Source organism: Vulpes vulpes, chromosome 11 (genome assembly GCF_048418805.1).
Source record: "Vulpes vulpes isolate BD-2025 chromosome 11, VulVul3, whole genome shotgun sequence".
NCBI lineage: Eukaryota > Metazoa > Chordata > Mammalia > Carnivora > Canidae > Vulpes > Vulpes vulpes.
Window position 1 is genome coordinate 20851090 of NC_132790.1, and position 27357 is coordinate 20878446.

The 27357-nt window shown below is 37.0% G+C and overlaps 4 protein-coding genes across 4 annotated transcripts; 2 read left to right on the forward strand and 2 right to left on the reverse strand.

The window, feature by feature from the left end:
* Positions 1–2777: 2777 nt before the first annotated feature.
* LOC112910941 (olfactory receptor 52E4) lies at positions 2778–3713 on the reverse strand. Its single transcript, XM_025987254.2, has one exon. The coding sequence runs from the start codon at positions 3711–3713 to the stop codon at positions 2778–2780; it is 936 nt and encodes a 311-aa protein (XP_025843039.2).
* A 6681-nt stretch (positions 3714–10394) lies between these two features.
* Positions 10395–11339, reverse strand: LOC112910919 (olfactory receptor 52E8-like). The gene has a single exon (XM_025987233.1). The coding sequence runs from the start codon at positions 11337–11339 to the stop codon at positions 10395–10397; it is 945 nt and encodes a 314-aa protein (XP_025843018.1).
* Positions 11340–16006: 4667 nt separating this feature from the next.
* Positions 16007–17067, forward strand: LOC112910920 (olfactory receptor 52E4-like). The gene is made up of 2 exons (XM_072725315.1): positions 16007–16368; positions 16428–17067. Exons 1-2 carry the CDS (start codon positions 16007–16009, stop codon positions 17065–17067), a joined length of 1002 nt encoding a protein of 333 aa, XP_072581416.1.
* A 6481-nt stretch (positions 17068–23548) lies between these two features.
* Positions 23549–24493, forward strand: LOC112910895 (olfactory receptor 52E8). Its single transcript, XM_025987214.2, has one exon. The coding sequence runs from the start codon at positions 23552–23554 to the stop codon at positions 24491–24493; it is 942 nt and encodes a 313-aa protein (XP_025842999.2). The 5' UTR covers positions 23549–23551.
* The last annotated feature ends 2864 nt before the right edge of the window (positions 24494–27357 follow it).

The window sequence follows — 27357 nt, forward strand, 5'->3', positions numbered from 1 at the left end:
TGCTTGTTCTGGGAGGCAGCATGAAAGGTTGAACACAGATGAGTGGGAGTCAGTGAGCAGCTTTAACATGTATCTCCATCCCAACATTCAGGAGAAGACCATTGGTTAAACCAGAGCCCTGAACTTCTCTTATGTCTGACATAAGTGATGACTGGTAGTCATCATGTCAGCACTATTGTGGTGCCTCCATCTCATGTAATTCCATAAAAGAAAAACTTTGGTCTCTGGAAAATCTCAGCTGTTTACCAAGCCAGGTTTGAGCCATGAGATCTCAGGACAATCCTGTAGATGTGGGTCACAAAGCTCCTTAGGGCAAATGGCTGATTTCATAAGCTGGTGGATATAGGAAAAAGAGAATCCTAGAATTCTCCAAAGAGGAGAATTGAGGATTAGGTCCATATGTGTCTTGTCTAGGCTCAGAACACCCTGCCCAGACAGCATTGCTGTTCCCAGACAGCCTCTATGTACCAGGAGCAGACTTAGAAAGTTTTGAGGATGCTACTCCAAAGCACAGAAGTCCCCTGGAAAGGGAGCCTAAGACAGGGACTCTGCTGAATAAGGTCTAAGTAGTTTGCTCATGATCCATCTCAGGGCCAGCATTATTGAGAATCCCAATCCACATTGTGTGCACTATTACTTTTACATTGAATTTTCTAAATATCATATATGGATTCAACCAGAAAGTTACTTTATACATGCCTTTCATATCATTGACAGAAGAAAACACTGTCTTTAGCATGCTTATATGTGATACGGATATGGATGACCAGGGAACTGGCCAGTCCTTACCACTTACCACTGATGGACCACACCAATGAGGATTAAACCACCTTTAGTCACTGTTACTCTTCTACTTGCTCCGGTGCTTAGAGTTTCTGTAGTCTCCTTTTTCTCATCACCCACACCAGTGCTAGGCTACTTGCTTTCTCTCTCTCACTTTTCTGCATATCTCCACATGAGACCAATGGTGGAGCCTCAAGTACATACATAAAATGTTTTTGACTTAAATGTCTTACAAGGGCAGCTCCAGTGGCTGTAGCGGTTTAGTGCCGCCTGCAGCTCAGGGTGTGATCCTGGAAACCTAGGATTGAGTCCCACATCAGGCTCCTTGCGTGGAGCCTGCTTCTCCCTCTGCCTGTGTATCTGCCTCTCTCTGTGTGTGTGTGTCTCTCATGAATAAATAAATAAAATCTAAAAAAAAAAAGTCTTACAAGAGCTAAGAGTTTGTTGTCAAATAGTTCTATATCAGTAATCTACTCTTGTTACATCAAAATAATGCTAAATATGCATATATTTTATGCACACTAGTTCCTGCCATTCTTTGGACCTTGGTTTTCTTATTTGTAAAATAAAGGGGAAAGATCAGAAGAATTTTAACCTCTTTCTGACTTTAAAACACTTTGTTCCTATAAAATTTTAGAGCCATGAGATAGGCTAAAAAACAAACAACTTATTCATACTCACAGGACTCAACTTATTCATATATAGGGTGCTATAGAATACGAGAATTTTGCTTTGCCAGTGTCAAATTTCAGGCCAAAAGCTACCCAGATTCAGAGAAATTGTCCAATTTACAGATTGCAACAATCTGATTGTTGCTTTCTTTGTATTCTTGGTTCTATCTACCCTGATTTTCTGATTTTACCCTGGGGTGTTTTTGACTATTTTATTTATCATCATGAAAAAGTAGAGAGTGGTTCTAAAACAGAGGATATGAAGGAGACTTCTGATTTCTTAGAGAGATCACCCTGGTCAGTCATACATTAAAGTTCAGTGTTTCTTTGATGTAGTTTGAAGCAAGCCACATGACCTTAATAGGAAGATTGCTTTTGTTCCTAAACCACAGAATAATGCTGATTTCCAAATTTTAAGAAATTTTGTATATCTGAAGGTAAATAATGTAGCATAGAATGGAAATTTTAGGTATAATTCAATTGGAACTAGACGCAGAATTCATACAATTATTCACATCTAAAATGCCTGCTTCAAGTGAGAAAATAATACCACGTATCCTTAATGCCTAAGCTGTAGTCTCTCACATTCCACATTCATAGATGCTTAGTTTATTGGAGAAATAGTGAAGACAAGGTAGAGAGATATAGAGATAAAGAGAAAGGGAGAGAAAAAAGAAGGATAAAAAGCAGGAAGAAAGGGAGAAAGAGGAGAAAAGGAAGGAGATGGGACGAATCATATTAGAAAGAAAAAGGGAGCAAGAATGAAAGTAAGAACAAGATGGAAACATTTAAATAAAAATAAATGACATTTTTAAAAATGAGTAATGACTCTAAAGAAAGAAGACAAAACTTGAGGACTAATATACAGAATACAAATCTATAGAACAGATGCTCTAATTTAAATTAAACATTGTCACTGAGCCAAGGCTTACACTTTATTATTTTTTTTCACCTGCAAAATGACATTATTAGATCAGGTTTTCTTCAGGGTCTAAACTTACCTGAAGAAGAGACACATGGAGAAATGGGAGAGTTCTCACCCTTTCTCACCAGTCATTCTACTCCCAAACCTCTGCTGCCTCCAGGACATCTTCCCTACCCATCAGTGCTTTGCCTTTGTCTGTTTTCATGGGGTTTCATGGGAGCAGAGTGGGCAGCAGAGGTAGCTTTGGCTTATCTCCTAACTCTAAATGAATTTCCAATAAAAAATAAAAATCTGGCTGCCACTGTCTACTCTAATAGGAAATCTAAAACAGGGATGAGGTGAGACTATTAAAATGTGGGTGGTAGGTGGCTATGCTTTCCAATGTTGACACAGAGCTCTTATTTCTGTACAAATATCTTCACAACTGTCTCTCGGATCTGCTTGGTCCTGACTCCATAGATGACTGGGTTGAGGGCAGGTGGGACAACCACATATAGATTAGCTAAAAGGATATGGATATAGCGGGGGATGTTTTGACCAAAACGGTGTGTCATGAAAGAAAAAAATGCCGGTGTGTAAAAGCACAGCATGACACAGACATGAGAACCACAGGTATTGAGAGCCTTTAGTCGGGCATCCCGAGAAGGAAGGCGGAAAACAGCTTGAAGGATAAGCACATAGGAGGAAGCAATCAGGATCACATCCACAATGATATTGGAAATCACCATGAGCCCATAGATAATGTTGACCTTGATGGGTGCACAGGCCAACCGGGCAAGACCCATGTGCTCACAGTACGTATGAGGGATGACGTGATGCCCACAGAAGGGCAGCCTCAGAATGAGAAACACAAATGGAGTCACCAGAATTAAATTTCTTCCAACAACAACAGAGGCTAGGATGCCGATTGTTTTATTGGTGAGGATCATGGTGTACTGGAGAGGGTTGCAGATGGCAACAAAGCGGTCATAAGCCATGGCCACCAGAAGAACAGTCTCCATGCCTGTGAACATGTGGATGAAGAACATCTGAGTAAGGCAGCCCCTGAAGCTGATCTCTTGGAGGTTGAACCAGAAGATGCTCAGCATTTTGGGGATGGTGGACGTGGACAGACCCAGATCGATCACAGACAACATGGCCAGGAAGTAGAACATGGGCTGGTGGAGACTGTGTTCAGTCTTGATTGCAAACAGGATGGTGATGTTCCCCACAAGGGCAATCAGATACACAATAAAGAATGGGAAAGCAATCCAGATGTGGACAGTTTCCAGTCCTGGGATTCCTAGCAGGTGAAAGAAGGGGGGATGGAACTGAGTGTCATTGATGGAAGTCATTCTCCTAGCAAGTGTCACTGAATCCCCATTAAGGTGTAGGGATCTCAGTCTCTTTATGGTCTTTTCTTATCAAGGTCCTGGAAAGTGAAAAAAAAAATTAATTGGTATGCTAGAGGTAATGGCAGGAGTGGTTGATTACAAACATTAGAGAGTCTCTTCTTTCCAGAAGGTAATTGAATAACTTTCTTAATACACATTATTGTTCTGAGATTCTTCATGGTGATATTATCTGTACCTTAGATTTATCATAATATGAGATCTTTGAAGGAACCGAGAGTATTTCACACAGTTGTGTGTGCTTATCTGTTTTGCTATTCTCTTCCATTTCTTTTCAAAATAGTCTAATGTTATTTTTGGGACATTGCTATATAAATTGTTAAAGAATCCAAAGTCGAAATGAGAGTGACTGACTTACACCGTTGTCTGTCTTTTAATCTAATATATGTAGGGATTTGCATCATGGTTCCTATACAGTTATGTGACATAAGGGAGGATAATATGATGGTCTTTCTTTGAATTTCCCTCATTCTATCTCTACTATAAGACCATTGTTGTTTTTGATGCTTCCTATTCTTGTAGAATGGCTTGGTTTGCCATTGTACACTTTCAGGCTCTAGTTTACTCTGCTGTTCCCTGATATTCTTCTAATAAATGGCCATTTGCTTATCAGGTAAATTATGTTCATCTTCCTTACAACATATAACACGAATAAGGAACATAAAAATTACACCTTGTCCTAAAGTTGCACTTAGCTTCAGGTATGAATAGATCAAATAAGTGTAATAATTTAATAAGATCAAATTTCAATGACAAATTAAATGAAGATGTTATGAAAATATCTCCAACAGTGCCACAGGAGGGTATGGTTCCAAGTTTTTCAGAATTCAGCTGTTGAATAGAATCAGGATTTGTGTATGTTTATTGTATGTATGTGGGAAAGCATGGGTGTGAGTGTGTGTGTGTGTGTGTGTGAGAGAGAGAGAGAGAGAGAGAGAGAGAGAGAGAGAGAGAGAAGAGAGAGAAGAGAGAGAGCAGGAGAGTTACTAAAACTAATTATTTCATATATAGCCGGCAGAACTCTGCCGGCTAGTTATTGCAGAATAGTAACAAGTAGTTAATAACCCCCTGTTCTATGTGAGTAAGAGGAGCATTTCTTGTCCCCAAAGATGATGGGCAGAAAATTGTTTGTATATAGGGAGAAAACAATGTTTGCTAGTGTTTAGAGGAGGATGCAAGATTGAGAAATCAGAGGGCTGTGGTTGCTGGAGCTTAGAAAAGTCTGAGGGAGTAGCTAGAAGGACATATCATGGGATACAGTCTACAGTTAGCCCCATCTTCAGGGTGGCTGTTTTACAGGAACTCTTTGCCAGCTGAGGGGGAGGTCTCCAGGGGAGTGACAGAGGGGACTCTTCTGACAATAGAGTTCAACAGGACATCTACCCTCTCACAATTTTGATCAGAAAACTTACCCTCTTTCTGTTGCAGCTATGTGCCACAAATAATGGTAGATAATGTGGGGCCAATAAGCTCAAGGATTATTCCTGGTGAACACGGAAATAAGTTCATCTTTTTCTAGATGTGCACATTGACAAAAAGCCCAGACCCAGAGCCAACTTTAAAAGCCCAATTGATAATGTTAGAGATCTTTCCCTTTTAGTGCCCACAAACTCTCAGTTTATTGAAATTGTGATTTTTCTTTTATCCTACTGGTTCTTCTTTTCTTTGACTCTAATACTACAATATTATAGATGACTTATATGGAGTTTAGATTCATTAAAACATGTCTTGAAATCTTGCTATACCATCTACTAACTGGAGATCCTTGGACAAATTCCTTTACTCTCTAGATCAGACTTTTTTCTGTAAAATTGGGTGAATAAGTTCTATCTAATGTGATTTGCTTTAAGCACAAATAAGACCAAAGCATGTAAATGACCAGCTTTTAGGATATATTAAATAATAGTAGTTATTTAAATTATTAATCCTTCCCCAATTTTTTCTTTTAACTCTAAACAGCTAAAAATGTCACCTATTAGCACAAGTAACTTACTTAATTGTAAAGAATTTATTATTTATAGATAACTCATGGTGGTTATAAGGTAAGATGAAAGATGAATGGAGGAAAGGAATGTACAGGATATCCCAAAGTGAATGAGTAGCACAGGGTTTCATATTTAGACTTATTTCTAGAATTCTTTATACACACATAAACTTTATGCACACATAAACTGATGAAGTTCAGTTTGAAAGCAAACTGTTTTCTCTCTCATTCTTACAGATTTTTCGAGCTGGGTGGAATCAAGCAGTGGATGGGAGTGGATACCTTCTTTTAGGCACTGTGATAAATGAATGGGCAACTTGGCAGAAAATTAGAGAGAAGCATTGGATATGGCTGAGCTAACAGATGCACTGGGCTCCAATAAAAAAGGGCTTGGATATGCTACCCTAAAGTAGGAGGTCCATGAGGTAGCCAAATTAGAACTGACAATCTCTAAACCAGGAAGAAAAAATGAGATGATAATGCAGACCAAGTGCATAATGTCTATATCATTTATTTGGCTGTGACATCAGTTACACCTCTACATCTAAACTCAAACATATGATAGTGGCCTGCAATAGCCTCCTTCTGCCTCCTATGAACCACAGCAAGCCTAGTTGTTGGATCTGCTTCCCTGCCAACAATTTGGTAGCCAGAGCAATCTTCATTCTTTGGTGATAGAAGATGTGGTAATGCTACTGTAAAACTATATGTGGCTTTCTAGCTGTGAGGGGTGTACTATGTGTGGGTGAGAGAAACAGAGAGAAAGAGAGATAGGGAGACAGAGACGAGAGAGAAATTCTGCATATTACCTATTGGTGCATCTCTGTTCTCAATTTATGATGTTTATTCCAATCAACCCCATGTCCTCTGTAGTGTTCTTTTGTGAAGAGAATAGACCATGGGGCTTTGGTAATGCCTAAGTAGGGGAGAGGTCGTTCTCCCCTTCTATCCTCATTTACCTCTGCTCCTCCTGACTATAGTATCTCATCTCCCCTGTCCATGTATCCTTACCTTTCTAATATTTCCTCTTTCAGCCTTTGCTTGAAGCAGTATCACAGCATGATCCCAGGTGCTTACACATGGTGACCTGAGCCCCTTCAAGGCTCAGGGTCTCCATCCTGTCACATGGAGAAAATCTTTATAATGAGAAGGATATCCTTAAGTCTAGGCATGTCCCAGAATCCCTGAGCTTTTCCTTCAGAGTCCTCTGGGCATAAACTTGGACTCATGGGTCATTAAGCCCACCTAACTCTTTGTTCCTCCCTACTGCATCTGCAGAGATAGATCACCAGACCAGAAATAACTCCTAGCTCAGGGTAGATTATGTCTCCTGAGCTGTTAGGAAGGGAAATATTCTGAAGAGGAGTCTGTATGGGAGATAATATTGTTTCTGTTCCTCTCAGAAGCCATGAAAATATTAAGTTTACACCATTAAGTCTTCAAAGTGTGACTTCTTAGGAAATTGTCAGTAGTGACTCTTCTGCTTTTTTAACATAAATGTGTGAATCCCTGCAGTCTGGGGTTATAATTGTTGTATCAAAAGATGAGAGCCCCTAAAATAGATACATTACACTCTGTGGCAGCAACTCTTATTATTATTATTTTTAAAGAGGTCATACCTGTAGGCAATAGTTTCAACTTTCTTCCAATTTGACAAGAATCTCCTGGTGACCTATAACTAATTGTAAACTTTGGAGAGGGGCTTTCATGTGTTTTAGTTCTTTTGGCAGGAGGTGAAGGAAACTCCATATTATCCTGAGAAAACAGAATTTAACTAGAGCTCAAAGTCTAGTTTTCTTGAAGTCTCCTGCCCTGGGTGGTGATGGAATAGACTTGCTAGTACCAGGGCATGCCATATCTCAGGAATTTTCTGAATATAGACAGGAAAAGACTGATTTGCAATTGAATATATTAGAAAACTAGTTTTTTATCTTTGAAGTTCAGATAATTCTGAGTGATTAAGAGGGAAGATAATATCTGTGATCCAAAAGAATTCTGGTTAGATCTGATATCTTCTCCCTTGCATTGCTTCTCTTTTTGATGAATGAAAAGCTTACTCCCTAGCCTCTTTCTGGTCACTCGCTCATGGTATCCATCCTCCCCTCTGTATCAACGTTTATCTTTCTGGATCAAATCTAATTTCTACTTTATTTTTATGCTCTCTGCTTCTCCATTATATACTCTGGGCTTTATATGATAAAGTATAGACACCATTGTTGCCAAAGTACTTCAGTGAATGTCCAACCAAACAATAATTCTACTTCATGACTCTCCAAAACATTACACTGTCTTAGGTGACCAAAAATCCTACTTAGGAAATAACTACTGCTCATTTCCACTCTTCTTCAACTTTCTCCCGATTCCCACAATGGCCTTCTATATAAACCATCCAGATACTATTGCTAGGTCTCTTATTTTTATACCAGTGTGTACTGCTATTATAATGTACACATTTTTCCCCTTGGGTTTTGTGTTCCATCCCTTTCCCATTTTTTTTCCACTTTTTTTTTGTGGTTGAATACACATAACATAAAATTTACTATCTCAACCATTTTTAAGTGCACAGTTCAGTAGTATTAAGTACATTTATATTTTTGTGCATCTATAACCACCACTTATCTCCAGAACTTTTTCATTTTACAAAGACTAAAACTCTGTATCCATTCAACAATAATTCTCCATAGCTCCCTCACTCCATCCTTTGTCAACTACCATTCTACTTTTAATTTTTTTATCTCTTCTTTTCCCCAATGTCCCAGCCTCTGGTAACCACCCTCTTACTCTGTTACTATGAGTTTGGATTGAAAACATTCCACATAAACCTGAGATCATGTAATATTTATTTTTATCTCACTGGCTTATTTCACTTTGGCTTGATGTCTTCAGGTTCACCCATGTTCTTGTAATGGCAGGATTACCTTATTTTTTAAAATTAAATTTTATTTAATATGCAGTGCAATATTGGTTTCAGCAGCAGAATTAGGATTTCCTTCTTTTTTTTAAGGCAGGATAATATTCCATTAGTTTTATACTAGGGAGTGACCAGAGAGTTTCCAGTTCTATGTCAAGGGATATTTGGCACCTCATTACTTTAAGGAATAAAGAATATGAAACTAAATCATACATGTGTAATTAAATGGATGATTATAAAAACTTGTGGATGTGTTAGTTCTTATGACTTCTACTGATACCTCAATATTAACTCTTCACACTGAGATTGAATGATCATCATTAATAATATACTTTAGAAACATTTGTTTTATATATTAAATTAACAAAAATCACTAAGAATGTCATAGAATTTGGTGAAGTGATTATATGGTAACTTTTGAAGTTAAATTTGACTTTATTTTATCTTATTTACCATTCTTTTTTTCTGTTGCCATTTTTGAAAACCAAGAATGCACTGTTTCTACTGACTTCATCCATTTTAGAAGCCTATTGTATTCACTTTTTACCATTACAAATTTTCTGAGATTCTTTACAATTCAATTTCTTTTTCCATCCCCTTTCTTATATTTGCATTTTTGATGTTCATGAATAATTTTCTTTTTTCTTCTTACATATTTCAATGCTCAACCAAAGCCATCCCATTAAGAACAGATTAATAGGTATTCATCCTTGCTGTCTCTTGCTACTTTGTAGCTAAAGTATACCCTCTGTATCTCTCCTTTTTCACACCAGATACCTCCTCTTTGTTTGCACTACCACTATCCAAATGCTAGTTCTTCCTGAATCATAAAAATATCTAAAAATTAACTTTGTGTTTCACTAATTGTTGATATCTTATCATTCCTATATCTAGTGTGAGATAAGATGTTCTAAAATTCCACACAATCATTTTACTCACCACTTCATAGACTCCGTGCTATTTTCTATACAATAAATTCAGGCCACTGAATGCATCTTTTAAACTTTCCAAAATATGGCTCCAATTGTTAAGTAACATTATCTCTTTTTATCGTCCATATTTTTAACTAAGTGGCTTTATCAGTTGTTGAAAAATATTCCCATTTACAATTTTCATTTGTTCTATAAGCATTTTTTAACTCCAAGAAGAGCTATCCAAATGACACAGTATTAAATTTGTCAGTTCAAGAATCAGTGTGTATAATATAGGGATTAGGGTCATAAGGAACTTCATAGAATCAGGAATTTGAGAGCAGAGAAAGGGGAAAAAAACACCAAAAGATCTAGTTTTCCATCTTTTTCTTGCAGAAGATTTAGTAAAAATTGTATTACTTATTTTTAGGCAGTACTTTATTATTTATAGAAACTTTTTGCATTTCACTCAATACTTGTCATTGGCTATGTGATCTCTAGTTGAACACCTCTACGAAAGAATCTTATTATTAATTGTAAGAGATCTAGACCACCATACAGTTTTAACAGAAGGTTATTTCAGTGAATGAATCAAAGTTCTTGAAATTTACTCTTGTATGTAGTATTCTATGTCAGTGGTCAATGAAGGATATCATTCCAAGTACACATTCAGACACACAGAAACATACATGCCTCCAACAACTACAGACAATATGCTTTTCACAAAATGAATTTTGGTGAAAGAAATGTATATTAATTTTATTATGAATGTTAGTCTTTTCAGACCTTGTACCTTCATAACCCGAATGAATTACCCCTCATTCAATCTTTTTTACAACAAAGAAACTCTGTACCCGCTCCTGGATCTGCTTGGTCCTGATGCCATAAATGACTGGGTTAAGGGCAGGGGGTATGACTACATAGAGATTAGCCAGGAGTATGTGGATATACTGGGGGACATTATGACCAAAGCGGTGAGTAAGAAAGGAGAAGAGAGCTGGACCAAAGAAGGCAAAGATGACACAAATATGGGAACTACAGGTATTCAGAGCCTTCAGGCGAGCATCTTGGGAGGAGAGGTGGAAGACCGCATATAAGATCTTAGAATAAGAGATAAGGATGAGAAACACATCCAGAAACAAGATAGAAATATTCCCAAGACCATAGTAGACATTGGCATTAATGCTAGCACAAGCTAGACGTGCCACTCCCATGTGCTCACAATAGGTATGAGGGATGATTCTATGTCCACAGTAAGGCAGCCTCAGGAGGAGAAAAATGATGGGAGCAATCATGAATATGCTTCTTAGAACCACCACCACAGCAATCACACCAATGACTCTGTTGGTGAGGATCATGTTGTACCTGAGGGGGTTGCAAATAGCCACATAGCGATCAAAACCCATGGCAAGAAGTACAATGCTCTCCATGACTGTAAAAAAGTGGACAAAAAAGACTTGAGCAACACAGCACCCAAAGCATAGCTCCTGAAGGTTGAACCAGAAGATACCCAGCATCTTGGGGATGGTAGTTGTAGAGAGACTTAGGTCAATCACTGACAGCATGGCCAGAAAGTAGAACATGGGTTGGTGAAGGCTATGATCAGTCCAGATAACAAACAGAATGATAACATTTCCAATAAGGGCAATCAGATACACAGCACAGAAGGGAAATCCAAGCCAGATTTGTGCAATTTCCAACCCTGGAATCCCCAACAATAGGAATGAAGAAGGGTGGAATTCAGTGACATTGAGAGAAGACATTCTTTTGTGAGCTGATGATGGAATGATTTTTAAAAGTAGTCGCTGTTTCCCATTGGACAATTCATCCACGTTGAACTGAGATCTATAAAAATTGAAATGAAAATATTTCCTAACAAAGGATTGATTTTGGGAATAAGTTTTTCTAAAGGCCTTTGATTCTTTTCCCCTTTTCAGCACTTCATAAATAATCCCAGTATCACTCCTGACCAGCACCATAAGAGCCTAATGTGTCATGTAGAAGCTAACATTGTGTCTTTCATGAAATTATAGGTCTAGAAGAATTAAGTGCACTAAATAAAAACTACTAGGAGATAAAAAATTGAAAATAATAATAACCACCACAATAATCATGGCTATCATTAATTGTGTACCAATGATTTTTCAGACATTGTTGTCATTATTTGTATATATTATCTCATTTAGTTCTCCCCCACAGTTCCATGGCACAAGTTCTGCTGGTATCTGGTTTATGGAAGAGAGAGGTTTTTATAAGTCCTTTAACTTCCTATTGCTTACTAAGCTATTAAGCAGCAGAATCAAGATGTGAAATTAGGTTAAACTAAGCTTTGTAACACTGATGTGCACCTGCCTTTGCAAATTTGTTAGTGGAAGTAGTGAAAAGTGGGAGAAAGAAAAATAAGAAGGGAAATAAAGGACTTAGAATAACCAAACTACTTCAAAGAAGAATTTGGAATATTTGCAATATCAACTATTGAGATTGTCTATAAAACTACGATGATTATGACTGTGTTACTGTTAAAAAAATAAGAAAAAGAAAAAAGAGACAATGGAACAGAACTTAGAATCTAGTGGCACAATTCTTAGGGTCCAGATATCTAAAATTAAGGTATTTCCAGGTAGGAAGTTAAGATAAATTGTCAAGGAGGAATGATAATCTTCCTCAGATGAAATTCTTTCTGAAGAACCTGTTGGCCTCTATAACTATTGAGAGGTAGATGTGATATCAGATCTCATCTGCTGCCTGGACCTGGTTACACAGCAGTGTGAGGGCATAGTTCTTGATACTGTCCTTATTTCTGATAAGTGAGTTTATAACTGCAAGTTCAGGAAGGTTCCCAAACTACCCCCAAGTTCAATAATCTACTAAAAGGAGTCACAGAACTCACTGACAGCTGTTATACTCATGGTTACAGTTTATTCTAGGGAAAGATTAAAATCAAACAAAGGAAGAGATACTGAGTACAGAGTGTGAAGTTTATAAATATGAAGCATCCATTGTCCTCCCCCATGGAATCAGGATGAGTTACCTCTTGGCATTAATGTGTGACAATATGTATAGAGTCATACTGCCAACCAGGAAGCTCACCTGAGCTTTGGTGTCCAGAGTTTTACTGGAGCTTCATTATGCATACATGATTGATTGATTGCACAGATGGTTGAACTTAGTCTTCATATTAAATGATACCACATGACCCAAAGTCCTCACCTAAAGTTATATTGTTAGTATTTATGGAATGGCTAGCTCTTGCATTAAGATCTGGTTTGGGGTCCCGCCTCAGGCTCTCGGCATGGAGCCTGCTTCTCCCTCTGCCTATGTCTCTGCCTCTCTCTCTCTGTCTATCATAAATCAATCAATCAATCAATCAATCAATCAATCTTTTAAAAAAAAAAAAGATCTGGTTTGACCACCCCCCACCTAAATTCCTATCAGATATGACAAGATTATTCCTAGAAGCCAAGAACAAAAGCCAGACCCCTCTTTGAATAAGGCAAAATTCCTTACTCTACATCTACTCATTTAGTTCCAAAGATTTTTTGGTTTTGCTGTAGCTATGCTTTCTATCTCCTGGCTTATCTTGGGTCATGGTAACAGTCATAAAGTCAGGTCTCCCAATAATGAAGTTTGAATTCATTTTAATCTTTTTGAAATACAAAGCATAGAGAGAGATCAACAGCTGATAACCATATTTTATCCTTTTTTATATTAATGTGTAGAGTCAGTCTAACTATAAAGGAATTCAAGCTCATTACTCTATCCTTACTTGCCTACTCTGGCTTGTTTTTTTTTTTTTTTTCTCTACGTCTCAGTCACTATCAAGGCAATATGGATAGAAAAAAGAGGCAAAAGTAGATAGCATTGAATATCACTGGCGTTGTGGCATGGAATGTAATCCTGATTCTGTTCTTGCTAGATGAGGTTTAATGTGCCTGAAACAATGTAGGTGCTAGCAGATATTTCCTCTCCAACTTTTTGCTATTTTAGTCTTCTTCCTATCTCTGCCCAGACCACTGATCTGTGCCACTTTATTCCCTACCCCAATTCTCTAGGTGTTAACTCAATTTCTGTGAAACCAATTCCAATCTTTTTTTTAATTTATTTTTTATTGGTGTTCAATTTGCCAACATATAGAATAACACCCAGTGCTCATCCCATCAAGTGCCCCCCTCACTGCCCATCACCCAGTCACCCCTACCCCCCGCCCACCTCCCTTTCTACAACCCCTTGTTCGTTTCCCAGAGTTAGGAGTCTCTCATGTTCTGTCTCCCTTTCTTATATTTCCCACTCACTTTTTCTCTTTTCCCCTTTATTCCCTTTCACTATTTTAAGCACACATTGCAAACTCACTGATCACAAACACTTACCAAGTTCCCTATCTTCTATCTTAGGGAGTCATTTGGCAACTCAATTCAGTTACTGAAATTTACATATGTATATATATATACTTTCAATATGCAGTAAGATGTATTAACAAAATGTTGTTGTGTGTGTTAAGGGAATTTATAATGAAATCTCCAGGTTCCAGAGAGTCTGAGAAATTGAAATGAAAATTAGTAGGAATTCCCTTTGGTCATGACACCAGCTGAGACAGTCTAGGGAAATCTCAGTGAACCTTGCTGTCTGCTACTCAGTCAACTGCCAGTTCTTGTTATTTCACATAATTATGGTAGATAGGGGTGCCTGTGTGGCTCAGCTGTTGAGTGCCTGCCTTTGGCCCAGGGCATGATCCTGGAGTCCCAGAAATGAATCCCATATCAGGCTCCCTTCATGGAACCCGCTTCTCTCTCTGCCTGTGTCTCGCCTTTCTCTCTGTGTCTCTCATGAATAAGTAAATAAATAAAATCTTAAAAAAATATATATTTATGATAGATAGTATTTTCTCTTTTTCTCCTTCCTTCTTCCTTATTCTCTGATTTTATTCTATGAAATGCTTAGACTAATTCTTTGGACTTTGTTGGTTATCATCTATCTATCTATCTATCATCTATCTATCTATCTATCTATCTATCATCATCATCTATCATCTATCTATCATCTATGTATATATATAACCAGCAGTTCTTTCTTTATCGTAAAATATGCATAAAAGTTACCATTTTAGCCATTTTAAAGTTTAAAATTCAGTGGCACTTAGTACATTTATATCACTGTACAACTGTTACCACTATCTATTTCTATAAAATTTCATCACTTCAGAAGGAAATCCTGTGTCCATTAAGAAATTAATTCTCATTCTTCCAGCTCTAGGCACCAGATCAGATCTACTATCACATTTCTCTTAACAGTTACAGAAGTCAAAAGTTATTGAAAAAGAACTTCATATGGTAAACTTCACAGATTAACATCCACTTTTACCAACTTATCTTAAATTCCTACTTAGGGATAGAAATTTTCAAAATGTGGTCTACATACACAACGGAATATTAACCAGCCTTTAAAAAGAAGGAAATCTTGCCATTGTAACAATATAGATGAACGTAAAGACATCATACTAAAGTTAAATACGTCACATAAAGACAAGTATTTGAAGATCTCAGTTTTTATGAAATATTAAAAAAAAAAAGCCAAACTCATAGTAATAGGAAGTAGAATGCTGGTTACCAGAGCCTGGCACATGAGTCAAAAGAGGAGATTAAAAAAAAAGAGTAGAATGATAGTGACTAGAGATGGTGAGAAATTATTGTAAATGGGTAAAGATTTTCAGCTTTTGCCAAATGAAAAAGTTCTGTAGATAGTGGTATCAGTTGTACAACAATATGAATGTCCCTAATATTACTGAAACTTCTACTTAAAAATGGTTAAGATATGTAATGAGCATTAGATATTATATAAATCTGATGAATCACTGATCTCTACCTCTGAAACAAATATACATTATATTTTTATTAATTCCATTTAAATTAAAAAATGGTTAAGATAGTAAATTTTATGTTATGTATATTCTATCACAATAAAATTAGAAAAAAATTGGGAAAAATGAAAAGATAGGAAAGATTAAATGAAAGAAAAAATGTGTATTATATGATAGCAGTGCACACTAATACGAAAATACAAGAGATGTAGAGATCATAACTGAATATTTCATGCAGAAGACCATCATGGAGGACATCAAATTGAATGAAAGTAGGTATGTACTACAATGTGAAATACTCTCAGTTCCTTCAAAGATCTCATATTATGATAAGTCTAAGGTACAGATAATATCACCATGAAGAATCTCAGAACAATAATGTGTATTAAGAAAGTTATTCAATTACCTTCTGGAAAGAAGAGACTCTCTAATGTTTGTAATCAACCACTCCCGCCATTACCTCTAGCATACCAATTAAAATTTTTTTTTCACTTTCTAGGACCTTGATAAGAAAAGACCATAAAGAGACTGAGATCCCTACACCTTAACGGGGATTCAGTGACACTTGCTAGAAGAATGACTTCCATCAATGACACTCAGTTCCATCCCCCCTTCTTTCACCTGCTAGGAATCCCAGGACTGGAAACTGTCCACATCTGGATTGCTTTCCCATTCTGTATCGTGTATCTGATTGCCCTCATGGGGAACATCACCATCCTGTTTGCAATCAAGACTGAACACAGTCTCCACCAGCCCATGTTCTACTTCCTGGCCATGTTGTCTATGATCGATCTGGGTCTGTCCACGTGCACCATCCCCAAAATGCTGAGCATCTTCTGGTTCAACCTCCAAGAGATCAGCTTCAGGGGCTGCCTTACTCAGATGTTCTTCATCCACATGTTCACAGGCATGGAGACTGTTCTCCTGGTGGCCATGGCTTATGACCGCTTTGTTTTTTTTTTTTTGTTTTTTGTTTTTGTTTTTGTTTTTGTTTTTTTTATGACCGCTTTGTTGCCATCTGCAACCCTCTCCAGTACACCATGATCCTCACCAATAAAACAATCGGCATCCTAGCCTCTGTTGTTGTTGGAAGAAATTTAATTCTGGTGACTCCATTTGTGTTTCTCATTCTGAGGCTGCCCTTCTGTGGGCATCACGTCATCCCTCATACGTACTGTGAGCACATGGGTCTTGCCCGGTTGGCCTGTGCACCCATCAAGGTCAACATTATCTATGGGCTCATGGTGATTTCCAATATCATTGTGGATGTGATCCTGATTGCTTCCTCCTATGTGCTTATCCTTCAAGCTGTTTTCCGCCTTCCTTCTCGGGATGCCCGACTAAAGGCTCTCAATACCTGTGGTTCTCATGTCTGTGTCATGCTGTGCTTTTACACACCGGCATTTTTTTCTTTCATGACACACCGTTTTGGTCGAAACATCCCCTGCTATATCCATATCCTTTTAGCTAATCTATATGTGGTTGTCCCACCTGCCCTCAACCCAGTCATCTATGGAGTCAGGACCAAGCAGATCCGAGAGACATATTTGTACAGAAATAAGAGCTCTGTGTCAACATTGGAAAGCATAGCCACCTACCACCCACATTTTAATAGTCTCACCTCACCCCTGTTTTAGATTTCCTATTAGAGTAGACAGTGGCAGCCAGATTTTTTATTTTTTATTGGAAATTCATTTAGAGTTAGGAGATAAAGGGATCCCTGGGTGGCGCAGCGGTTTAGCGCCTGCCTTTGGCCCAGGGCGCGATCCTGGAGACCCAGGATCGAATCCCACGTCGGGCTCCCAGTGCATGGAGCCTGCTTCTCCCTCTGCCTATGTCTCTGCCTCTCTCTCTCTCTCTCTCTCTCTGTGACTATCATAAATAAATAAATTAAAAAAAAATTAAAAAAAAAAGGAGATAAGCCAAAGCTACCTCTGCTGCCCACTCTGCTCCCATGAAACCCCATGAAACCAGACAAAGGCAAGCACTGATGGGAAGAGAAGATGTCCTGGAGGCAGCAGAGGTTTGGGAGTAGAATGACTGGTGAGAAAGGGTGAGAACTCTCCCATTTCACCATGTGTCTCTTCTTCAGGTAAGTTTAGACCCTGAAGAAAACCTGATCTAATAATGTCATTTTGTAGGTGAAAAAAAAAAATAAAGTGTAAGCCTTGGCTCAGTGACGATATTTAAATTAGAGCATCTGTTCCATAGATTTATATTCTGTATATTAGTCCTCAATTTTTGTCTTCTTTAGTCATTACTAATTTTTAAAAATATCATTCCTCATTTTTATTTAAATGCTCCCATCTTGTTCTTATTGGCATTCTTGCTCCCTTTTTTCTTCGTAATATGATTCTTCCAATTTTCCTCTTTCTCTGTCTTTTTCTCCCTCTTTCTTTCTTTCTTTCTTTCTTTCTTTCTTTCTTTCTTCTTTCTTTCTTTCTCTTCTTTCTTTCTTTCTGTCTTTCTTTCTTTCTTTCCTTCTTCTTTCTTTCTTTCTTCTTTCTTTCTTTCTTTCTTTCTTTCTTTCTTTCTTTCTTTCTTCTTTCTTTTTCTTTCTTTCTTTCTTTCTTTCTTTCTTTCTTTCTTTCTTTTTCTTTTCTTTCTTCTTTCTTCTTCTTTCTTTCTTTCTTTTCCTCACTCTATCCAATATATTCAGCCTTTTGGATCAAGGAATGTAAGAGACTACAGTTTAGGATTAAGGATACATAATATTATTTTCTCACTTGAAGCTAGGTCATTTTAAATTTGAATAATTGTATGAGTTCTGTGTCTAGTTCCAATTGAATTCTACCTGAAATTTCCCTTGTTTGCCACAATTTATATTCCAATTTATATTCAAGATTTTGGAAAGTTTGGAAAAGGAAATTAGGATCATTACATGGTTTAAACACAAAGGCAGTCTTGATATTAAACTCAGAATAATCTCAGTGTAATATTAATCCTGTAGATTTCCAAATTGTAGTCCTATTCCTAAACTCTGGATATAGCTAGAGAATACAGTTTCCTCCTTTAGCAGGGTTTTATAGCTTTTAATATATAAATATCATACATACACAATATCTGGATGGCTCAGTGGTTGAGCATCTGCCTTGGGCTCAGGGAGTGATCTGGGTCCTGGGATGGAGTCCCTCATCATTCTCCTTGTAGGCAGCCTGCTTCTTCCTCTGCCTATGTCTCTGCCTCTCTCTGTGTGTCTGCCATGAATAAGTAAATAAAATCTTAAAAAAAACCCAGACCAAAAAACATATTATACTTCCTTGGTTTCAATTTTCCTAAGTATGTATGTTATTATTTTTAATTGCTGTTGTAAATGGAATTTTATTCTCAATATCTTTTTTTAGATTATTCATTGCTAGTATATGGAAATATATCTGATTCCTGTATGTTGAAATTGTATTGTGTAACTTTGCTGAATTCATTTATTAGCTTTAATAAAATCCTTTACATAAGATTATATCACGAGTAGAGATAGTTTACTCTTTCCTTTTATATTTTAATGAGTTTTTCTTGCCTAATTGCTGTAGTTAGAACTCCCAGAACATTTTTAGATAGCAATGTTGAAAGGAAGCATTCTTGTCCTGTGTATGAACTTAGGGAGAATGTTTTTAGTCTTTCACCATTGAGTATGATACAAACTATAGTTTTCTGGTTTTTTCCTCCCCATGAATACCCTTTTTCATGACGAGGAATTTCCTTATATTCTTAGTTTGCTGAGGAATTTTATTATGAAAGGTTTCTAGATTTTATCAAATGTTCTTTCTGCATCATTGAGAGAGTCATGTTTCTTTTTCCTTTATACCATTAATGTTAGGTAATATATTTATTGCTTCTCTTATCTTGAATCACCTTGCATTTTTGTGATAAACCAAGCTAGGTTATCCTTTTATTATGCTGTTGCATTTGGTTTGCTGTAGTTTGTTGAAGATTTTATTTTATTTTTTTAAATTTATTTATTTATGATAGTCACAGAGAGAGAGAGAGAGGCAGAGACACAGGCAGAGGGAGAAGCAGGCTCCATGCACCGGGAGCCCGACGTGGGATTCGATCCCGGGTCTCCAAGATCGCGCCCTGGGCCAAAGGCAGGCGCCAAACCGCTGCGCCACCCAGGGATCCCCAGATTTTAAAATCTATATTCATAGGGATATTTTTCTATAATTTTTTAAATTAAAAATATGTACAATCTGCAAAGTAACAACAACCTCACCCATCGTGTGTGTGTGTGTGTGTGTGTGTGTGTCTGAGAGAGAGAGAGAGAGAGAGAGAGAGAGAGAGAGAGAGAAATGACTTCTTGAGTATACCAGATATTTTCTATTGTAATGAACTGCATTCTGCATTTTAATATTATTTCCTCAGTCACCCAAAGATGACAGATTAGGGATTTCTTCCTGGGCATGTGCATAGTCATGTACATGTTCGTGGCTTTATTGTTTAGGAATATTTCAGAACTTTGAAAAAACTCTGTAGGTCAATTCATTCCCCACCTTTTCCTTTTAAGTCAGTCTCCTTTTAGCTCAAACTAATATTTTTGCTTCAGGAAGCTGCAGTGTTAAATAATTTCTATTTCTTCTTTTTGACTAATAGCCCGGGGAAAAGACTGTTCATAGGAAAAGAGCTTCAATTCAGGTCAAATAAATATGCACCCTCTAAGGGGATGCTTCCTGCAACTACCAGGCTGGTCAAATAATTACAGTCCTCTGGGAGTAGATCTCCAGGATATTATTTATCCCCTCCCCAGAGGAAGTAGGGCTGTAAGAAAAATATAAATATCTTCTATTCAGCATAATAAGAGACATGTCCTAAGAAGATACCTTGGAATGTTACTTAGAGATTTAAAGACCAATGTAAGTAATATCATGATTAAATTGAGAGAAACTGCAAGAGGGATGGGGAAAGAGCTTGTGACAAGGTAGTATAGGGAGATGGAGGAGAGGTGAAAATGAAAACAAGAGAGTGCACACTCATACTCTCGACCTCCTGCGGCTATGCTTTTACCTGCATATGTTTGTATTTATGAGTCTGCAAAATCTCACATTCTAAAGGGTGAAATGTGGAAGTAGATGCATAAATGTATCCTATATCAATTTACTTGTCATTTTTGAATCTTCATACAGGTGCAGAAATATGCCTTAATTATTTATACCTCAAGTATAAAGAGGTTGAGGACTTGCTTTCTCTATTTCTAAAGCTCTGTCAGGTATAGTAAAGGTGACTAATAAGTGTTTTTGAATTAATAAATTTGTGAATAAGTGAATAATGAAGAATGGCCCTGAAGGATAGACTTTTTTTTTTTTTTGAAAATAACACCTAGGAATATGAAGTGTCTAAGGAAAGAAGGATAAGGTGCAGGAAAGCAGGATGGCCACGAGACTGCAAGATTAGGCAAGGATAGGGAAGCAGGTGTCCACCATCTCTTCTCCTTCTGCTGACAATTCCAGGAAATGGTAATGTGGGTACTAGGATGTGGTGGAGCTTGATGGAATAACATCAAGTAAGAAGATGACACATGGAGGAAATGGCTGCTGGTTAGGTGGATATAATGCCATGTAGCACCTTAGAGTTAAGAGGTTAAATGAGGGACTGAAATGGAGTCTTATTTCTAAATCCAGGAGAAATTGGAAGATATATGGATAGATAATGAAATAGTTACAGAATGATAAGTGATTGATTGCTTTGATCAATGTTTACTGACTGAAAATGAGGTTTTCTCAGAAGGACTAATTTTCAAGCTTTCCTAGAAAATCTAACGAAATACTTGGGATAGGTTTTCCTAGGGATGTAGCCCTATTTTATATTCTTAGTTTCTGTTGTAGGGAGCCCCAGGACTGATAGAGACAACAGACAATTCAGAGTTTGCTCATCAACCTACTGAATTTCTGGAAAAGGTCATCAAGATGATAACAGATTCCTTTTTTTGTGCCCCCACTGGCCACTCTGGTTGTATTTTCACTTTTTCCTTGATCTTCACCCCATCTAGAACAAAATTTATGTTCTTTGTTAGCTGAATAATTGTTCTGTGAGTCTTAGCATTAGTCTAATCTTCTTTATGGAATTTTTCTTGGTCCACCTCCACACCCACAACATTCTGTACACACTTCTAACATAGCACTTGCTATCCAATTTTTAAATTTCATCTTTAGAATTTTATCTCCCTTACCACTTAATGGCCTCCTTGAGGGCTTGTGACAAGTTTCCTAATCAATGCTGGTGCATAAAGGATCTCCTAAATATTTGTTGGAATAAACTGTGAAGAACGCTTCTTCACTTAACCTGTATATTCTCCACTAATGAAAGACAGAAAATTGCTTCTGATAGTTACACATTACAAAATTGAGAACTTCAATTATCTCCTCCCTAGCCCTATGTTTACTTACACATGTATGCACATACAAATATCTATTTCCTGAGAAAACTTCCCCAGTTTTGAAATTCTCTCTCTCTCTCTCTTTCTTTACTACTCTTCATAGATTTCAATTAGGCGCAGTTAGAAAGGTATTTATCTTGGCATGGGTTTAAAATAGAATGTACTGACTTTTATATGCATTTGTCTGTAATGGATGTCTGTCATTTCTGACCTATACCAACACCCAAGTAATCCTAAAGTTGAATCAAAGCTTTCTGCACAGTTAGACACGTCACAATCAGTTCTAAATTTTCTATATGACTAGTTTTTCCCAAATAAACTGTGAAGTAATGAAACTCTTCCTTGTTTGTTTAAAATTTTTAATTTACTATAAATAAATTCAGAATTCCCACATATTCTGAATGAGTGCTATAAAACAAAATCACTTGATACTTCCTCTTTCAATGTTACTTTAAGGGAGACATCTGTAAAGACATGAGTGGCAGGGTAGAATCTTGGTAGAAACTGAATTTTAGGATGTCTAAGATGCTCCTGCTCTCCCCCCATGGATATATGGGAGAGATAATTTGAAAGTTCTCCAGCCCAGAATATTTCATCTTCCTTCCCCCAGATGGCTTATATCTAGACATGTTATTTATTGAATACTTTTACTTATGATAAGTTTTTCTAGATCAAAATAATCTCCCAATTTAGTTTCATCATCATTACAAAACACTTTTTGTCAAATATCTCCTCTTAGTCATTGTTTATGTTTTAAATCCAATAGGTAACTTTTTTTTCAACAACAAATTATGATGGGAACTGAGTTGTTTTCTAAAATATGACATTGAAATTATTTGCTGTCCTGTCTCTTCTTTTTTTGTCCTGTCTCTTCTTAATTAGTTCCTCTTTTATGAATTTCTTAAATTAAGAACTTTTATGTGGTAGAATTTTTTCAAGCATATGAATAAACAAATGGTTTCTTATGCTCTAAAAACCAGACCACCTAATATTCACAAGCACCCATAAAATGTATAAACACACATATGCACACATAAACACAGAATCATGTACACTACATTTTCGGGTTTTTAGATTCCCAAATAGGGGAATGATTGGGATTATAATTACCAAAGAAAGCACTATCTACATTAAGTAAAAATATGTGGACTCAATCAAATACATAATCTATGGAATTTAACCTTTCCTGTTTATTTCTGGTTACACTCCAGAGTTTGAATTTCAACTGTACAGAGGATGTTCTTCTGCCCTCTTGTCTTTATGTTGCTTTTCTTATTAGGGATAGGGGCAGCAGATTAAGACTCATTTTGTTCCTGGTAATGTGTGATGCTCAGGAGAGAAGAGCACAAAGTGAAGAGTGTCTTTAATCTCCTTTCATTCTTAAAAGAATTGAAATATAACTGACATAAAAAAACTAAATTCAAGGTGCATAGTGTGTTGATTCAATGGATTTATATATTGCAGTATGATTACAACCATAGATTTAGCTATCACTTCTATCATATCACTTAATTATCAATTGCTTGTTTTGGTGAGAACATTTAAGATATAGTCTTTAAGCAATTTTGAAGTATATAATATGGTATCATTGACTAAAATAATTACTTAATTCCTTTCTGAATTAGAATGGGAGAAGATCAAAATGTTCTTTTGCATTTTGCCATAATCTAGTCAAAGGAATAAGAGGAGAATAATTCACTAATGAGAAGTCAATAATTATATGTACAACAGAATTGTGCAAAAGTTCACCAGAAAGAATGGCTACACCTAATGACACCCAGTTCCATCCCTCTTCGTTCCTTCTCCTGGGTATTCCAGGGCTAGAAGATGTGCATTTCTGGATCGGATTTCCCTTTTTCTTTGTGTATCTTGTTGCGCTCCTGGGGAATACTGCTGTCCTGTTTGTGATCCAGACTGAGCATAATCTCCATGAGCCCATGTACTACTTTCTGGCCATGTTGGACTCCATTGACTTGGGCTTGTCCACAGCTACCATCCCCAAAATGTTGGGCATCTTCTGGTTCAGCCTCAGAGATATATCTTTTGAAAGCTGCCTTTCCCAGATGTTCTTCATCCATTTCTTCACTGCCATGGAGAGCATTGTGTTGGTGGCCATGGCCTTTGACCGCTACATTGCCATTTGTAAACCTCTTCAGTACACCATGATCCTCACCAGCAAAATTATCATCATCATTGCAGGCATTGCTATTCTGAGGAGTCTTTGCATGGTGATCCCACTGGTGTTTCTCCTCCTGAGGCTGCCCTTCTGTGGGCACCATATCATCCCTCACACCTATTGTGAACACATGGGCATTGCCCGTCTGGCTTGTGCCAGCATCAAAGTCAACATTCTATTTGGCCTTGGCAACATTTCTCTCTTATTATTGGATGTGCTCCTTATAATTCTCTCCTATGTCAGGATCCTCCATGCTGTCTTCTGTTTGCCCTCCAAGGAGGCTCGACTCAAGGCTCTCAGCACCTGTGGCTCCCACATTGGTGTTATCTTAGCCTTTTTCACTCCAGCCTTTTTCTCTTTCTTGACACATCGATTTGGCCACAATATTCCTCAATATATCCACATTTTCTTGGCTAATCTGTATGTAGTTGTTCCACCAGCTTTCAATCCTGTAATTTATGGAGTCAGGACCAAGCAGATCAGGGAGCGAGTCCTGAGGGTTTTCTTTAGGACAGATAGCTAATCAGTCAGAGATCTTGGAAGGTCTGTTATATTTCATGTGTCCTGCATTATAAAAAGTAGAGTTACCTTATGTCTAACCCAGTAGGAAAGAGATATAGGGGAATATTAAGACCAATAATATTATTTACCCAGAAACTGAAACTTTAATAGAAATAATAGAATGTTGGTGATGATATTAAAATTTATACAAATCTAGTTTATAAGTATTTCCATTTATATTTTTTGGATTCTCAAGATACTACTTTAAAATATATAGCACTTCCTCCACTTTTGAGATGGATATATTTATGTTTAAAAACCATAAATGATTTATTCAAATGCATTCCATCATTAGTAGGAAGTTGTCATATAAGCCAAAGAGATGTTTTCAAGTTTCAACCCTCCTATATTCCAAGGGGTTTATTAATTGAACAAAATGTAGGTTACCATTGATAATATCTAATAGGTTATAAAGAAGTAATGTGGTAGCTAGAAGTATAAAAATAATATCTTACACTAATATAACATACCTATGCATTGTGAATGCAGTATATATAGAGGTAGATGTCAATACATTATTTTATAAACGTATATGCATATAGTGCTCACTACAATCCTCAGTAGTTATATCATTCTCCTCATGTATATAGAGAAGCCAGCATAATCATGAACTTAGAAATTAAATAAAAGAAAAAGAAAATAATGGAGACTTAGACTGGCTTATGCATTCTGAAATTAATATATTTAATTTATTGAACTATTTCTATAAATTATATTTAGTTAATATAATCTATCCATCTATATTAAATTTTGGAATGTTACATGTGTCTATTTTAAACCATTAAAACAGTTAAAGACACAATCTATTGTCTTTAAGTACTTATATTAGGAAAGTTAGTTCTGAATTAGTTTAGAGAAATAAAAATTTCAGAGGAATAAACTTTTTGAAAGGTGTGGCCATTAACTGTTCCATTCATGGAAGGCTGTAAGATTTTGGAGGAAGACTGTTTTAAGAATATCTTGAGTAAATGCTCTTTATATCTACTTTCTATGCCTTTTATATAGTTAAGATAAAGAAACAGGCAGTAGACTATACTGGTGGCATGCTGAGGAATATATAAAGTAAAATACTTAATTCAACTATGATTCAGTGATCTCCTGAAGCAGTCAGTCATTATGTAAATTATTAGATGACCAGATGAAAGCAGGATGCACTGTGCAGAAATATCTATGCCTTTTAACCATAGACACTATAAAATAGTAGAGCACTCTCTGCCCTGGAAACACAGAAGCCACAAGGCTTTAATTCACAAATGGGAAGTTGAAAACAGCTTCATTTATGTCTCTTTGCTTTTGAGTGTCCTTAATAGGAATGTGTGCCAAACCAGACTTGGTACAGTTGTCAAAAATTCCAAATCACAAATTGGCTACCTGAGGGGGAAGTAAGATAAACACTAATGGAATTGGCAGAGACCAATGCTGAGGCTAGTGTGAGGAACAGGGGGACTAGAAGGCATTTTTAGATCATTGCATCCCTGTCCTCTGTCCAAATACTTGTGAGTATTTAGGCTCAGTTTCTGTCCTTTTCCTGTGGTAGGTTTCAGGGAGCGATGACATGGAACATCTCACTCCTTTGGCTCTAAGTGTTATGTGAATCTTCTCTCCTTAGAGCTGGATCAGTGACACAGAACAGGCAGTTATTGATGAAGTTTAGGCTGGGAGATTGTGGAAGTACTTGATGGTTCCATTCTTAGAGAATATTCTCAGACCATGGTAATGTGACTGAGTCTACTCTAAAAGAACCTATGTGGAAGTGGCAGCTACAGAAGAATTTGGAGAAAGATAGAGCTCAGCCTGGTCGGGGAGGGTACAGGGAGAAGGGTTATCAAGGCATGTGGATAGTAAATGGATAAAGAAGATGTGGTTTATGTATACAATGGAATATTACTCAGCCATTAGAAATGACAAATACCCACCATTTGCTTCGAAGTGGATGGAACTGGAGGGTATTATGCTGAGTGAAATAAGTCAATCAGAGAAGGACAAACATTATATGGTCTCATTCATTGGGGAATATAAATAATAGTGAAAGGGAATAGAGGGGAAGGGAGAAGAAATGGGTGGGAAATATCAGAAATGGAGACAGAACATGAGAGATTCCTAACTCTGGGAAACGAACTAGGGGTGGTGGAAGGGGAGGTGGGTGGGGGGTGGGGGTGACTGGGTGGCGGGCACTGAGGGGGGCACTTGACGGGATGAGCGCTGGGTGTTATTCTGTATGTTGGCAAATTGAACACCAATAAAAAATAAATTTATTATTAAAAAAGAGAAAGAAATCACCTGGTGAAAAGTAAAATGGATAAATAAAAAGGATTGCAAGAATGAATTGGTAGATACATGTTCTTTCTGAATCACATTCAGAGAAAAGTCCCAGAGATCCCAAATACATTTTCATTATTGTTTTTGTCTCTGTATCTTCCTCTGGTTTTGTTTTGTCTTTCTGTCTCAGAATTGCTAGTTATAACAGTTTAAAAATGTGTGTTCGCTGTACATGTATGAGTGCTTATGTGTGTCTTTAAGTATGATTCTGTTGATGTGTTCATAGAAAGAGCAGATGGTGTTTAAATTGGTGTGGATTGAATGTATATTAATTATGTCTCAGCCATTCAACCAGCACATCTCAATTGTGACGACAAGATTTTTCTCTGAATGAATTATTTCTCCAAAATAATTCTAAACCCATGGGATTTATTGGGGCACAACATTTATTAATGGGGAAGAGGCAAATAACATATATTAACCAGAAATATAAATAGAATATGTGTCAGGCTAGGTGTGGTATGCAGAGTTTATTAGGAATCATTGAGAAGCATTCTTGGACATTAT

Excerpts from the sequence above, each read along its gene's own strand:
- LOC112910920 (XM_072725315.1), top strand. The coding sequence starts at position 16,007 with ATGACTTCCATCAATGACACTCAGTTCCATCCCCCCTTCTTTCACCTG. Across the intron at positions 16,369-16,427 it reads GTTCTCCTGGTGGCCATGGC|TTATGACCGCTTTGTTGCCA; the intron begins TTATGACCGCTT and ends TTTTTGTTTTTT.
- LOC112910895 (XM_025987214.2), top strand. The coding sequence starts at position 23,552 with ATGGCTACACCTAATGACACCCAGTTCCATCCCTCTTCGTTCCTTCTC.
- LOC112910941 (XM_025987254.2), bottom strand. The coding sequence starts at position 3,713 with ATGACTTCCATCAATGACACTCAGTTCCATCCCCCCTTCTTTCACCTG.
- LOC112910919 (XM_025987233.1), bottom strand. The coding sequence starts at position 11,339 with ATGTCTTCTCTCAATGTCACTGAATTCCACCCTTCTTCATTCCTATTG.